Genomic DNA, 14630 nt, shown 5'->3' with positions numbered 1-14630 from the left:
GGGATACAGCTACAGTAAGTAGCTACAGTGCTTGCTGCTCTGATTCTCTGGCTGCCTGCCGAGCATTGTCAATATTTAGTTGTAAACACTGCAGGGGTTGTGGAGAGCTCCAGATTTTACCATACTTTTTTAACACAAGTTGTTCTTAGTAGTATTTTGCTTTTCTTTTTTTCCTAAAAGTAATTTTAAAATTTAAAGTCTACAGAAAGAAGACAACATCTATAAATTCACAATATTATCATGTAGCATGAGAAGCTGATACAGGTCTTGCAGCTTGCTTGAGTCTGAGATGTAATCTCTGTGACATCCATTCATAACTTTCCATGTTTTCAACTCTTATTGTTAAAGCATTTTTCATTCTTACAAATTCAACTAGGCTGGAAAAGACTACTGACCTCCTTTGACTGATCACCACCTTGTCAGTTTGATCAACCTACAAAGTGGCATTTCCTGACTGTCCTTGAACAGCTCCAGGAATGGTGACTCCACCAGCTGCAACTCCACCACCTCCCTGGGCAGCCCATTCCAATGCTTGGCAGCCCTTTCTTTGAAGAAATTCTTCCTGATGTCCAGCTGACCCCCTGCCTCTTGGTTAAGCAGTCAGAATCTTTCAATGCCATTTAAAGGAATATGCCTTTTAAAAACACTGAGGAATATTTTTTAATTTTTTTTCCCCTGTTCTTGAGTACTGTCCCTTCCAGGTATATTATCTTGTTAAAAGCTCAGAATGCTGCAGGGGCAGTTGAGAGCTCCAGATTTTACCATGCTGTTTTCATGACAGTTGTTCTGGCTAATAATTTCATTTTTCTAAATACAATTTTTAAATTTAAACCATGAAGCTTTCAGAAAGAAGATGGCATCTATAAATTTAGAATATTAGCATGTACAATGAGAAACTGACAACAGATTTTGCAACTCAAAGTATATAATATTCACTGGATAATATTTAATAGAACATTTACCTCAGCAATAACAAACATATGAGAAGTACAGTGTTTTACAGAACAGATAGAAAGGATGACATTTGTGCATTTAGTTTCAACTTATTTCTTGCCTAAATACAGATGTTTAAGTGAACAAGCCAACACTTTGGGTTCACCTGCTCCAGCACGTGAACCCCTTAAATGAAATGAGCCGTGGTGTGGTGAGCAGACGCGGCTGTGCCGGGGGAGCAAACACAGGCTGAGCGCTGTGTAACATGCAGCACAGTCCTGGGGTGGGTACAAGCAGTGCCCAAACTGCAGCACTCTGCAGGAGGGATGGGTCTCAGCACATTTTTACTCCATGAACATGCATCCATACTCCCAGCAATAGCTACAAACGTGTAGGACTGTCCGATGGCTGGAGCCCTGACCTGACAGCTGCAGTCAGGGGATTTCTGCATTGGCTTTAAGCAGTGGAGAAAGTCTGTGTGGGATTACAGTTGCTATTTTCAGCCTTGCCCTTCTCCATTCACCCAAGCCTGTTTTGCCCTGTATTTGGCCACTAGCACATAACTCCTCCTCTCCTTTCCCTCAGCGCTTGTCCCAGAGAGGACAAGGATCCTTGACTCTGCTGGCAGCTCTTTGCTGCTGCTGCTGGGATTGGTGCTGGCTGCAGTCACCACCAGCTCCCCTCATTCAGATGGCAGCAGTGACAGAAACCAATGATGTGTCACATTAACTTAATGAGGTATTAATTACATTTAAGATTCAATTCCTTCTTCTCCTCTACAAACAGCATTTCAGCAATTACAGTTTGTCTGTAGATACTGTTTTTAACTTAAATATATATTTATATAAGGTGTAATAAATAACCATTTTTTTCAAGGGAGGTTAGATCTGTGAAGATGTTGATGTTTCCCCATGGTTTGCGCTGTCTCCTTGTGCCGAGTGAGTCAGAAACTGTCCCGTGGCTCCAATGTACAGCCTGGAACGCATGGGCCACTTCTGCAAGAGAGGAGACAAGCACAGCACTGAGACACCTGGCATCTCTGCCCTCCAGCTGCAGTTCTCAGCAAAGGTTTGATGGAATCACAGTACGAGAAAATAGGAAACTCTTACTATCACCAAACAGTTCCTGTTGTTTCATTCGATGGAAAAACGTTTGGAGCTTGTTTGGAGCTCAGCCTGGATATTTGCTTTGGTAATTAATTGTGAGGCACAGCTCCCAACCCTGCCATGTCAGTCAGCCTAGCTCCGTTTGTGTCACAGATGTTCTGTTAGTAGAATAAAACAAAGAATTCCCTCTCAAGGCACCAGGGATGCTACAGGGATACACCTGCACCTGCAGGGATTGCAGCCCCATGTGCACAGCCATCCCTGCTGGCTGAGCCCCACAGCACCACAGGGACTGCTGCTGAAGGCTGTGAGCCTAAGGGAATTCAATGTAATTGCACCCTGGCAGTCTTCAGCACTCTCAGCATCTTGTTCTTGTCAGCTCCAGCTATTTCAGATGACGCAGCTCATCTTTACACTCGCTGATTTTTGGAATCATCAGTTGGTCTTGGTGTTAAATATTTATTCTGACAGCTTGAGTTTCTAACCCCAGCAGGTTTCTCACTGCAAGCAGCCCTGTGGTGCAGGTGGCTGCAGCTGGGCACCCACAACTTGGGAGGGTGTGGGATCTCAGTCTCTCAGAACTGGGGGGCTCAGGAGTCCTGGAATGTTGCCAGAAATGTCTGGTGGCTGGACTTTGATCCCACATGGGAGATGACATCAGTATGAGGATAGGAGGATTTCACTGGGGTGAACGGTGAAGGGATAAGTTAATTGGAGTGTGAGATACAGGGTTTAAGATCCCTGTACAGGGGGGTCTAGAGAGGCAAGATGGAGGAATTGGGGCGTGCCCTTCTCCTTCTTCTTCTTCCTCTAGGCCTCCATCTTCTGTGGTGGAGTTGGCACTCCAGGATTGGACCTTACTAGAGGAACACTGGTTAATAAGGGTAGAGGGTATTGGAGAAAAATGATAAATATTGTATACGTAACTCCGGGTATAAAGATAGGTGGCCGCCCCAGGGGCTCTCAGTGTGTGCCCATGGCTGACTGCTGAGCAGAACTCTGTCAGGCCAAGAGAAAATCTTTTAGATAAGCAATTAATAAACACCGAGACCGAGAACAATTCTGAAGCTTCCTCTCGTCCTTTCGAACCCCGGGGGCCCAAGGCCATCTTTGGGCTTTTCCCAGACCATCTAAACAGCACCCAAAATCCGACAGGAGGGAGCATCCAGCTCCGTTTGCTGTGCCAGGGTCACTATTAGAGAGGCGGGTGCTCGAAGAGACAACTTGTTACACACATTGGATGCAGAAATGCCTGAAATGCAGCTAGCACATTGTTCCAAAAGAATGCAGTTTTTTAAAGACTCTCTTGGGAACAGACTGGCACCTTTCCTGTGGGTAAAGGACACTTAATAATACTGCAGATAAATCTCAGCTCTTCTGTTCAAAGACCTAAAGCAGCAGCATATTCTCACTTAGAAAGACTGTGTGATCTCATTCAGCAATTTCATTTTCAAGTGTGATGTTAAGAGTTTGTCACCAATAAACCATCCAAGTTCAAAGTCATTAACCATATTTTTCAGTGTACACACAACTGTACTTGAATATTTAACTTTCCTCACTATTTGCATTTACTATGCTTAATGTATCAGTTTAGTTAAAGATTTTATCTCTAAAGGTTGTCTCATATCCTGCGTTTTGGGGTTTTTGAAGCACATACTAGGATTTGACTGTGACACATTCATCAAACATATTCATTAAAAAATAATTGCTTAGGTGAATCCAGCATAACTGTCTTCCAGTAGCCTGGGAAATGGGCATCTGGATCATTTAACTGCTGTAATAACTATTCAAAAGTATTTTTCTGCCAGTAGTAGTTGGCAGCTGGATAAAAAGTGCCATGAGACCTGTGTCCTTTCACTCTGACAGAGGGAAGTAACAGAAGCTATTTTGAACTAATTTTGAAATACATTACAGTATTTTTTTACTTAAATTATAGCCATCTTCTAATTGATATAGAGGTTTTGCTTTCTTTATGAGTCTGCTAATCATTTAAATGGCCTCAGAAGCCTACCTTCACATCATACTGTAAAATATAGCAACCAACATTGTGAACAAGGAACTCTCTGTGAATTAGGCACTTTTTAGAAATTAGAGATTACTTCACAAATTAATCTTAATTAAATCATTCTAAATTCAGACTCTTAAAAAGACAAGCAAACACCCCAGTGCTCTCACTCCCTGTGAGCAGAGCCAAAGAAAACACCCGGCAGTGTCGGAGCCCCGTCAGTCAGTGAGCGCTGCATTTGGAAACAGTTTCCAGCCCCGTCCTCTCCAAGAGCAGTTCCCCTCTCTCATCCCCTCTGCATCGCTGTGATTTTTGTTTGACAAAGGGAAGAGTGTATACCAACCAGAGAAATGCTTCAGTAGAGCACTTTCATGGAGTAATTAACACATGGCTGGTAATTAACGCTGCTGTGGGCACTGGGCTGGTGGGGCAGCAGAACCAAAGCAGGCCCAGCCGTGCTGGGTCACTGCTGTGGGACAGTGTTGAGACAGTGTCACCTCACCACACAGACCCCTCACAGCTATGAGACAGTGTTGGGACAGTGTCCCCTTCCTACATACACCATTCACAGCTGTGGGACAGTGTCACCTCACCACATACACCCCTCACAGCTGTGGGAGAGTGTTGGGACAGTGTCACCTCAGCACATACATACACCCCTCAGTGCTGTGGGACAGTGTCACCTCCCCACATACACCCCCCACAGCAGGATCCACCGGGTCCCTCAGGACCACCAAGGTTTCCACACAGGGACCAAGAGGATGCAAGGACTCCCGTGGTGCTGACCTTCATTTCCAAAAACCACGTTTGGATCTACACAAGATTTGGTATTTTGGTGCAAAGTTCCTGAAGCTGGAGGAACAAAGCTCCAAGATATTTCCATCAGACCCCCAAGACCTGGGCACAGCCGTTAGTCCAGGCAGAACTTCCATGTAATACCTCTAGGCGAGGTACATGGACGTGCAATCTTTAGTTTCAGTTGCGTGTCTAAGGCCAGTGTACTCACCCACTGACACAGGGTGGTTGGTGGCTGTCCCTCAGCTCCCTACCTTGACAGGGTGCAGGTATCCATCCCCTCGCAGGGTGCCCAGGCCCTCTCCCGGTGTCTCCTCCTCATCCTGCAGGCTGCGGGTGAGGTGCGCGATGTAGGTGGTGGCCAGCAGGAGCACATCCAGCTTGGAGAGCTTGGTGTCGGGCGGCACCGAGGGCAGGGTTTTCTGCAGCTGGAGGAAGGCGTGCCGCAGGGTCTGCACCCGGCTGCGCTCCCGGGCCGCGTTGGCGGCGGCGGGGCGGCCCGGAGCGGCACCGGCAGCGGGAACGGGAGCGGGAGCAGCCCCGGCCCCCGGCCCGGCCGCCGGCGGCGGGCAGCAAGTGCTGCTGCCGGTAGGGGAATCGGGCTCGGCCCCCGGGCTGGAAATCTCCTCGCTGGTCTCTGCCGAGTGTCCGCAGTCCATCCCCGGCAGGGAGGGTCCTGCAAGCAACAAGAGCATCTCCACCGTAAGATGCCGCGGTGAGCTGGAGCCAGCGCGTTCTGAAAACAAGGATGGTCAGAAAGGCAGGCACTGCCTGTGCTGGGAAAAGCTGGAATGCAGCTCTGTGAGCCGCTTTCCCACTCGCTGCTTACAAATTCGGCATCACCCAGGGGTACAGAACAGAAGTTAAAATCTCCGCAACAATTAGTATTTGATTTTTTTGGCAAGATTACACACAGCAACTTTTTGGAGTCACTCATAGCCCAGAGATGACTTCTGAGAAAACCCAACAGGCACCACCCAGAGGCACTGCCACAGTGGTTTCCATTTATAATCAACTAAAAATTACGCTAAAGGCAGTTTTTAAAACTCTATGATTTGGGATGTGGAACTCTTAGTATATTTCCATATAAACTATATTTTTCTATATTTTCTATACTGTTAGTATATTTTCTATGTATACTATATTTTTCTGTATTTTCTATTTTTTGCTGCAATCATTTTATGAACAGGTGATCAGTGCTCCATGGACTATGGAAAGAAAAATATAATTTTCAAATGCATCAATAAGTGCAGCTACAGAGCACGGACTCAGTTTTTGAAGGGCAAAATTTGACCCATAATTTTAAAGGATCAGGAACTGACTTCTCCTGTCTTCCCACCCCTAACCTTACTAAAGAAATTGCATGATTATCCTTTCTCATCTACATTTTCAAACTTCAAAAGAATTTTGTAAGATGTATTTTGGCCACTGGGGGCCAAAATAACCTTTTGAAAACATCAAAAAAAAAAAAAGATTTAAAGAAAAGCTGAAAACAGTGACCTTAAGGTCTTTTTTCAGCTTTTTGTGAAGATGGTCTGTCAGCTCTGCCTGTAATACAACTCACAGTCTTTTAATTCATTCAGTTCCACAGAAAAATGCAATTCAATCAATATTCCCCAAAGTGCAGCACTTCTTAGCTGGAATAATACCTGATCCTGTTGCCCTCAGCCAAGCAGTCCTTGTGGGTGTCCCAGATCCTGGCTTTCACGTGCTAGGAGCGTCTGTTCCTGTGACAGCCTGGCTAGACAAGGGCAGGAACAGGTTATTAAACCTTTTAATTTCATCCAAATACCATGTAATTAATAGTTTAAATAACATTGATGCACATAAATGGCTGAATATATACATTTACAAGAATTAGCTCTTGATATTGCAGAGCATTTCAAGCACATACTGAGGTTAAAGATTTCTATCAAAGACAAGGAAATGTTTCTAAATAAACCTTTTTGCAATGCTACAATTTGATGGTATTTAGGAGATATTTTTATTGTTATTATTTGGGTAATTAATTGTTATTAATTTGCTATTAATGTGGCTCACAGAGTATTATCATGTAATGGTCTCTTCAAAAGCAGTACAGTTTAGACTGAAATTATTTGTGAAATATTCTATGCACATTATTACTCTAAACCAAAGGAAAAAAATTTACTATTCTTTTTATTGTGGTGTTTATGATTAGTATAAAATAAATCTTACATTAAAACTCCATGAGCTCATCTTGAGTGAGGGCTGAAAAATGGTCTTTACATTGGCTATTGTCTCTAACTTTAAAAAAAATCATTATGTGCTTTTTTGTTGGTGTTTGTGTTAAGGCATAGTCAGATCTGGATGCATTTTAGTTTAAAAAATAATTATCATTGTGGAAATGGACATCAAGACATTCATTTAAGATAATTACAATGATCTTCACTGGCAGAAGAATCTGACAATTTATATTTAACTGCAGGATTTCTCACTGCCATCCCATCAAAATCCTACTGGTAGGAGGAAGTCTTCCCCAGTTACTGGAGAAGTCTGGATTACCCAAGGATAGGGATAGACTGGGTTAGCAAAAATACCTGCTCCTCTACTGAAATACAGGACAAGGGCTGCTTTACACACACTTTGATTTTGCTGTGCTGGTGTGTAACCACATTTAGAACTGAAATTACATTGAGTGACATACAGTACATAGTAATGCCCATACCTAAAAACCTCATCTCCTTTGGTGCCCTTGGAAATAGGAGTTTCTGGTTTAGGAGCTTCTCATCTATATCTGATAAAATCCTGTGGAAAAAAAAAGTACAAAATTTCAGCTGTGGAAATGAGAGATTTCACTCTGAATTAAATTTCTCTGAATTAAATTTCTAAATTAAATTTGATGGGAAGCTGTCAGGCTTCCCATCAAACACAAACAGAAGATGGCCTGGGAAAATCTGCTACACCAAACAAAGGATCTGCTGTAGGTATGTACATAAGCGTAGCCAAATCATGGTGGTTCCTGGATCCACAGCCAGCATCACTTCTGATGCTCTCTGGGACTGGGCAGCATCATTCTTCTCCCCGGAGTAATCAGGACATCCATTCCAGGTGCTTCAAATTCAGGCGTTGCCAAAACCTCATGGTCCAAAAAATGCTGCTAAAAACTAAAGTAAATGAAAAGCCTCTGGGCAACAGCCATTTTGCCTTTTAAAATTTTACAAGAAAAATGTTTGGTTTTTAAAATAATCACAGTAATTTTTGCAAGCACCCACTTGCCACCTGGTATGCTGAGAGAGTTGAGGACAGGGCTGTGAAAGTAAGTTAAAGTATTTATGTTGTTTCTAAAGCACTTCTAGTGCACTGTTTCTAATGCATGCAGATGCATTTGTGTTTTTACATGACACTACAAAGACATGATTGGCTTGACATCTTTTACCAAAAAAAACCCCAGCACAACACTTATTTTAGTCTTATATTCTGTGTGAATGAAATGGCGATGAAGGCAAGCTGCCCACGCAGACAAGGAGAAGATGGAAAACGCCAGAGCAGAGCGCACAAACTCAAAACAAACAGGTGGAAACTTTAGATAAACTTTTCCGTTGCTCCTTAGGGGGCAAAACACGGTGAATCCGAATTATTTTGCGTCGGGTTTAAAAAGGCCTTGCCCTCCGTGTAACTCCGGTAACAAGTACCGAAAGCCCTTTCTCCGGCGCAGAGAAACAGGAGCTTGCTGTCGCTGTGCGGGGGCAGCACCGGCGCTCACGGCCCCGCCGGCTGCGGCGTCCCGGTCCCGCATCCCGGCTGCCCGGCAGGACCCCGCGGTGCCCGCCCGGGGATGAACTTACCGCTCCCGCCCGCTGCCGGGTTCCGGCGCCTCCTTCCCTTCCCGTCCCGTCCCGTTCCCGTTCCCGTCCCGCGGTGTTTTTAAGCCGTCGCGGCCGGTGGGTGCGGCGGGGCTGTGTCGCACCTGATCCCCGGGCTCCCCCCTCCAGCCTGGGCGACAGCGACCGCCCCTTCCCGGGCGGGTGGGTCATCAATCACGGAGCTGTCGGGGCGGCATCGCCTCCCGCTCCCCTCGACCCCCGCCCTCCCCCGGCCCGGCCCCGGCTCCGTGCGGGTCCCGCCGCTCGCCCCGCTCGCGCTGTTTTTCTTAGGATAAAGTAACGGTTTTGCCGGAGGAGAGAAATTTAATCGCTGGGCTGGGAGCTCGGGCGATGCCCTGTTCAAAGCGAGTCCTTTCTCTTCGCTCTGCCGCCGCATCTCCGGCTCGCGGACGTTCCCGGGCGGAGCGGCTCCCCCGGGCGAGGCTCCGTCCGCAGCCGCGGGGCAGCGGGTCCTGGCTGACGGGCACGGGATGGAAACACGAACGGGGTGGAAGAGGCGAGCCCGGGCGGGCAGAGAGAGGGGATTTAACCGGGAACGGGGAGCGATTAGAAATCAGTAACGCTAATGAGAAGGGACAGTCAAAATAAATACCGGGGTATGGAATTAGCCCAGAATAACATTTTGAACGAAGCCCGATTGTGCGATAAGAGAGACACAATAAATCAAGCCTCGGGAGCAGTGGAAAAACAAAGTCTGAGCGACTCGTTACCGGGTTTGCCGCCAAGAAAATTAAGGACTTTAAGTTTAGCGCTAATTGGAAGTCCCGGGAAGGTGGGAGCCCGGTGAGACCCGGCGGGGCGGGAGCGGCGCAGAGGGAGCCGGACATCTGCCTCCATCCCCGCCCGGCCCGGCCCGGCCCGGCCCGGCAGCGCCCGCGCATCCCAGCCAAACTGCCCGGCCCGAGAATTTCACCAGCGCCGCGCTACGGGAGCGGACGGGACCTGGCCCGCCCGGCCCCGCCGCGATTTCTGCCCTCTGGCTGACATCCACAGCCCTGAGCAGCCGCCTCCGCCGGGCCGAGAGGGCTGGATGGCAAGGAATGCTGTCGGTTCTGAATTGAAGCATTAAATTCTAAGTTAAGTACTTAATTCATCTGTAAATCTAAGTATTGAAACTGTGCCTCAACGTTTACCTCTGCCTGGTGCTGGCAGCCTCGGTGGGGGTTTCCCTTCAGCCATGAGGAGCCACTCTGACAAAAGCTACTCTGGTCAGTACGTACAGGGGCACGACGATGGACTTCAGCGGCACCACAGATCATCCTTTGGCCGCCAGGGTGCAAAGGAATGAAGACACTGCTTCTCTGGAGGACAGTGGAGGAGCCTCCCAGCAGCCCTGATAAGCCATGGGGTTTTTTGGCCCCAAGGTTTCCAGGGCTGCCTCCAGTCCAAGTGAGCATTGCTGAATCCTTTCTGCAGTCAAAACCTCTTAAAAATGCACTCGACAGACATCCCTCTGCTCAACCAGCTTCTGGGGCTCAAACAAGCAGCTCTTGCTTAAGGAACATATCCTTAAGCTTGTACTGAAAACACTCTGTGATGTGATGTGGAAAAACTGATGCCAGACTCCCTAGGGAGCAGGGAGATTTGCCTTCCAGCACACAACTCTGGGGACCAGCTGTCCCACATCCCACATCCCAAGGAGATTTCTCGGTCTGCCCAGAAAATGCCTGCTCAAGGGGGACTTCTCCTCACTAGGCCATGGGATGCTCAACTGTGTCACTGACAGAGAACTTGACAGCAGGTGTCCCAACACCCTGAGACTTCCCAGCCACCCTAAATTAGCAGATTGTGAGTGCTGTGCTCCTCTCTGCTCTGACTGGATTAAAGACACAGTATTGTTTGAGTTTCCCATTGTACACAGAGTTCTGCCTCAGTGCAGGAAATCCAGTGGAAGGCGTTGGAAGAGAAGTGGTGGTGGAACTCCCATTACCATCTTTAGACAACACCAAATCCACCTTACTGCAGAGTGCGATTAGGGAGATTGCACAGTAAGAAACTGAGCAGTGTTTGGAGATACCCCTCTGGCTGCTAGCCTTGTTACCAAAAAAGGGGTGCTTTAAATGCATTTTAAAAACCCAAAGAGATAGAAATGTAGAAACAGTTGTTCTTTGCTCCATCAAGACTTTCTCCCTCATCTGATGACACCTCCTCTGTTATAGGCACAAAGACATCCAGTGATTATTTTCTTGTACCAAGTCACTGTTTAAATCCAAAGCTGTAACAAATGGCTGCAGCTGTTTCTTCTTCTTCTTTCCCAGACAAATGACTGAGAATTACTTTTCCTGCCTTACTGTCCACAGTATATCTCAAATCTGAAAACTGCCAGAGTCACAGATTTCCAGTGTGATTTAGGTAAGAAGAAGTTCTACCAGAGACAGAATGATGTTTTTCCAGGTACACTCTGCTCCCTTTATGTCAAATTAGTTTCTGGTTTTATGGCTACAATTCAGCACAAACATTTAGGGTATTTCTTTCCAATTTGTCAATTTTCTCCCATTCCTATTTCTGTATAAGGATTTCTCAAGTGTCCTTGCCTGCTGGTACGGTTCAGCAGCTATTGGTGCTTCTGACAGAAACTAAGAGAAGCATTGCTTGTCTGAGTAAAACAGCTCCGGCACGAAGCCACACACAGATTGTATCTGCTCAGGTCCCACAGATTCCAGCTGTAGCCTGGGAGCAAATCAAAGGCAGGACACAGCCACAGCAGAATGAAAATAAGTTGTAGTTCACAATTTTTGCGTCTTGAGGAAATCTTAGCATAATGGATTCCAAATCCAAACAAATATTTTGAAGATTTCCAATTAAATACTTTCCCCCCCCTTGTTTCAAATGCCATGTTGATAATGTACTGTAGAATCATAGCATATTCCACAGTTATGTTAAATGTGCCATATTACAGTGTGTCAATACACTTCTTATAGCATTTTCTCAGTAGTAATTACTTAAAAAAATATATTTAAAATATGTAGTATCAAAAGGGGTCCATTCTGTGTATGTGTGTGTGTGTACACAAGTGTTAGACCAGGGTATCGAGAGTTTCTTAGGGCTTTGCTTTGTGTATTTTGACTTGAGTTGCTTGGCTGTGGGATTCTCTCTGTGAAACCCCATGGCACATGTTGCATTGGGAGTAGTTAATTCAGGTCTTCAGTGTTTTATTTATCAAACAAGAAGTTAAAATCTTTAATCCAGAAATACTCAGAACCTATGAAAAGTATGCGATGCTCCAGGTGGCTTACACAGCATAACCCACATTAACAAATAGTCATAAACCATTAAATAGCTTTAAATGGGTGTGTGTAAGGCAGAGGGAAGTGTAAGATGCAAAGGTGACACCATGATATAGAGATCAGGCAGTGACTTCCTCATGTGCTGTTTTGAGTCAGCAATCAGCAGCTGACACTGTGAACGTGCTCATCAACACTACTGACATTCTTCTTTGGAAATTGCTTAAAGAACCAACTTTTTTAACGTATGCTTTTCTGGCCTTCTCAACCTGAATATCATTGTGACTACAGCTAGAACAAGAAGTATCAGTACTTGGTTAGTACTGATTTCGGTAAGGGATTATCAGCTACACATCTGAGCTTTATTTCGTGTTTGGAATGTTCTGATTTTGTAGGCAAATGACTCACCAGCCTTATATGCTGCTTTGGACTGGGGTAGAGTTAACTTTCTTCACAGTGGCTGGTATGGGGCTGTATTTTGGATTAGTACTGAACAGAGGGTTGATAATCTAAAGATGTTTTTGTTATTGCTGAGCAGAGCTAACACAGAGATGAGGCCTTTTCTGCTTTTCATACTGCTGTGCTGGTGAGGAGACTGGGGACATGGGAACTGCCAATGTGACAATTTGGGACAGGTGACCCCAACTGACCAAAGGAATATTCCATTCCATATGACATCACGTTCAGTATCTGAACTGGGGGAAGAAGGAGGAAGCAGGGGGATGTTTGGATGGTTGGTGTTTGCCTTCCCAACTATAGCATGTGTTGAGCCCCTGGTTTCCTGGCAGTGGCTGAACACCTGCCTGCCCATGGGAAGTGGTGACTAAGTTTCTTGGTTTGCTCTGCTTACATGTGTGGCTTTTGCTTTCCCTATTAAATTGTCCTTATATCAACCCATGAGTTTTCCAGCTTCTACCCTTCCTATTCTTTTCCCAGTCCCGATGGGGGGAGTGAGTGAGTGGCTGTGTGGGGTTTGGATGTTGGCTGGGGTTAAACCACAGCACTTGAACAGAAACACTGGCACCTCAGAGTTACAGCACCACTCATTTACTGTCTTAGCTTTGGAAATCTTGTTCTTTATAATGAAGATGAAGATCTTGTTTTTCAAGGCGAGAATGCATGCAGGAGTTAAATGTATTTTAATCATCTCTACCACATTATCTTTATAAATGTTCGCAAAATACACAAAACATTCCATGCAAAAAGACAGATCCTGATTTCCTTATTCAGGATAAATTCCTTTCTTATTTCAGAGAGGGCTGTAAGCATAAGCTGCTGAGCTGCCATTCACACAGAGAAACTGCATTAGGAAAGGTCTTTTCCCAGGGGCAATTTGTAATCCAGGCTTTCCTTTTCTTACCCGTAGGATTGGAATTTCCCTATATCTCTCAAGTCTCAAGCATTAATTTAATTACTCAAACTAGTCCAAAGCTGCCAAACAAGCAGAATTTGAAGTTAAATTAATGAATGATACTCCCAATCAAAAAATTAATCAGCACAGACATCATTAATCTTCTCGTGCCTCCTCTGCTAAGTGGTCCACAATATTCACCAGAACTTGGAAAAATCCAAATGATGGAAGTTTTTAGGACTACAGATCTTCTCAAAAATCATGTGCTAATAGCTTTTTTCTGCTTGAAAGGAGGTTGTAGACAGGTGGGGGCTGTTTTTTCTCTGAAGTAACAAGTAACAGGACAAGAGGAAATGGCCTGAAGTTGCACCAGGGAGGGTTTAGGGCTGTTGAGAAAAAATTCTTTTTGGAAGGGTGGTCAAGCATTGGAACAGGCTGTCCAGGGAAATGGTGGAATTACCATCCCTGGAAATGTTAAAAAAGGTGCAGATGTGTGGTTTGGTGTTTCACCACACCATGGTTTAGTGGTGAATATGGCAGTGTTAGGTTTACAGTTGGACTGCATGACCCTAGAGGTCTTTTTCAACCTTAAAGACTCCATGACTCTGCTGTGAACACGTCTCTGCAAAACTGCTGAGTGCCATGTAGGGAAAGAAGCATCTGCTAGGTAAGGCACTGGCTAAAACCAGTTCATTTCTTGAGGAAGCTTAAGAATTAGGCAACCAGTTTAACCTAGCATGTGCTGATGTTTTTACATGCTTTTGAGACAAAGCATTGCTTCTAAATAAATAGGCAGTCCCCTTATTTTTCCCAATGTTCTTAGAAAGCAGTGTTAAGTTCAACATACTTAATTTTGTCTGGTTTTGAGATTAAAAAGACACAGGCAACATATCCAAAGGGACACCAATATCTTTCTTTGTAAGCTTTGAGGGAGAAAAAGGAAAAGGAAAATCAATAATGACCAAATCTTCACGTCCTGTAACTTCTGGCTTTTAAAATTCAAACAATTATGTTGTTGCTTCAGATTCCTCCTCAACCTACATCAGAGAGATCAGAGGAGACAGGTGAGATCTCCATGTCACAGCCCCACAAAAGCACCTATTGCTCCTGTTGTCATTTACACTTCCTGGGAGCACTCCCCATTTCTATAACAATGATAAGTAATGTTATCAAATGCTGCTGATTAGAAAAAAAGATCTTTAACTATTGCAAGACTACTGGCTGCTGCAGTGAAAGCCCTTTTGTTTTTCTTCCCAATGCCAAATCTGAAACCAGAATATTCTGAATTGACAGAATCTGTCTATTTGGGGTATTGTACATCCCTTTATTACAAAAATTACTTTTTCCATGGACAGAAATGGTATTAACGTT

At 45.1% G+C, this 14630-nt stretch overlaps 2 protein-coding genes across 2 annotated transcripts in view; one reads left to right on the top strand and one right to left on the bottom strand.

Moving 5' to 3' along the window:
• MCMDC2 (minichromosome maintenance domain containing 2) overlaps positions 1-14630 on the top strand; it is a 161766-nt gene that overhangs the window by 14299 nt on the left and 132837 nt on the right. The window lies entirely within an intron of this gene.
• Positions 1719-7607, bottom strand: TCF24 (transcription factor 24). Its single transcript, XM_054284643.1, has 4 exons — positions 7526-7607; positions 6489-6580; positions 5094-5515; positions 1719-1928 (listed from the first exon to the last, which is right to left on the bottom strand). Exons 3-4 carry the CDS (start codon positions 5496-5498, stop codon positions 1815-1817), a joined length of 519 nt encoding a protein of 172 aa, XP_054140618.1. The 5' UTR covers positions 5499-5515; positions 6489-6580; positions 7526-7607; the 3' UTR covers positions 1719-1814.

The sequence above is a fragment of the Melozone crissalis genome, unplaced genomic scaffold, assembly GCF_028551555.1.
Source record: "Melozone crissalis strain CALT ecotype California unplaced genomic scaffold, PUWL_Pcris_2 ptg000042l_1, whole genome shotgun sequence".
In the NCBI taxonomy this organism is placed as follows: Eukaryota; Metazoa; Chordata; class Aves; order Passeriformes; family Passerellidae; genus Melozone; species Melozone crissalis.
The sequence above is the reverse complement of the archived record's forward strand: the minus strand, read 5'-3'. Positions and strand labels throughout refer to the sequence as shown.

What these genes read in the sequence shown, in the direction of transcription:
- TCF24 (XM_054284643.1), bottom strand. Translation starts at nt 5,498, where the DNA reads ATGGACTGCGGACACTCGGCAGAGACCAGCGAGGAGATTTCCAGCCCG. An exon ending in GATACCTGCACCCTGTCAAG is followed by an intron (nt 1,929 to 5,093) that starts GTAGGGAGCTGA and finishes CCTCTCTTGCAG; the next exon opens with AAGTGGCCCATGCGTTCCAG.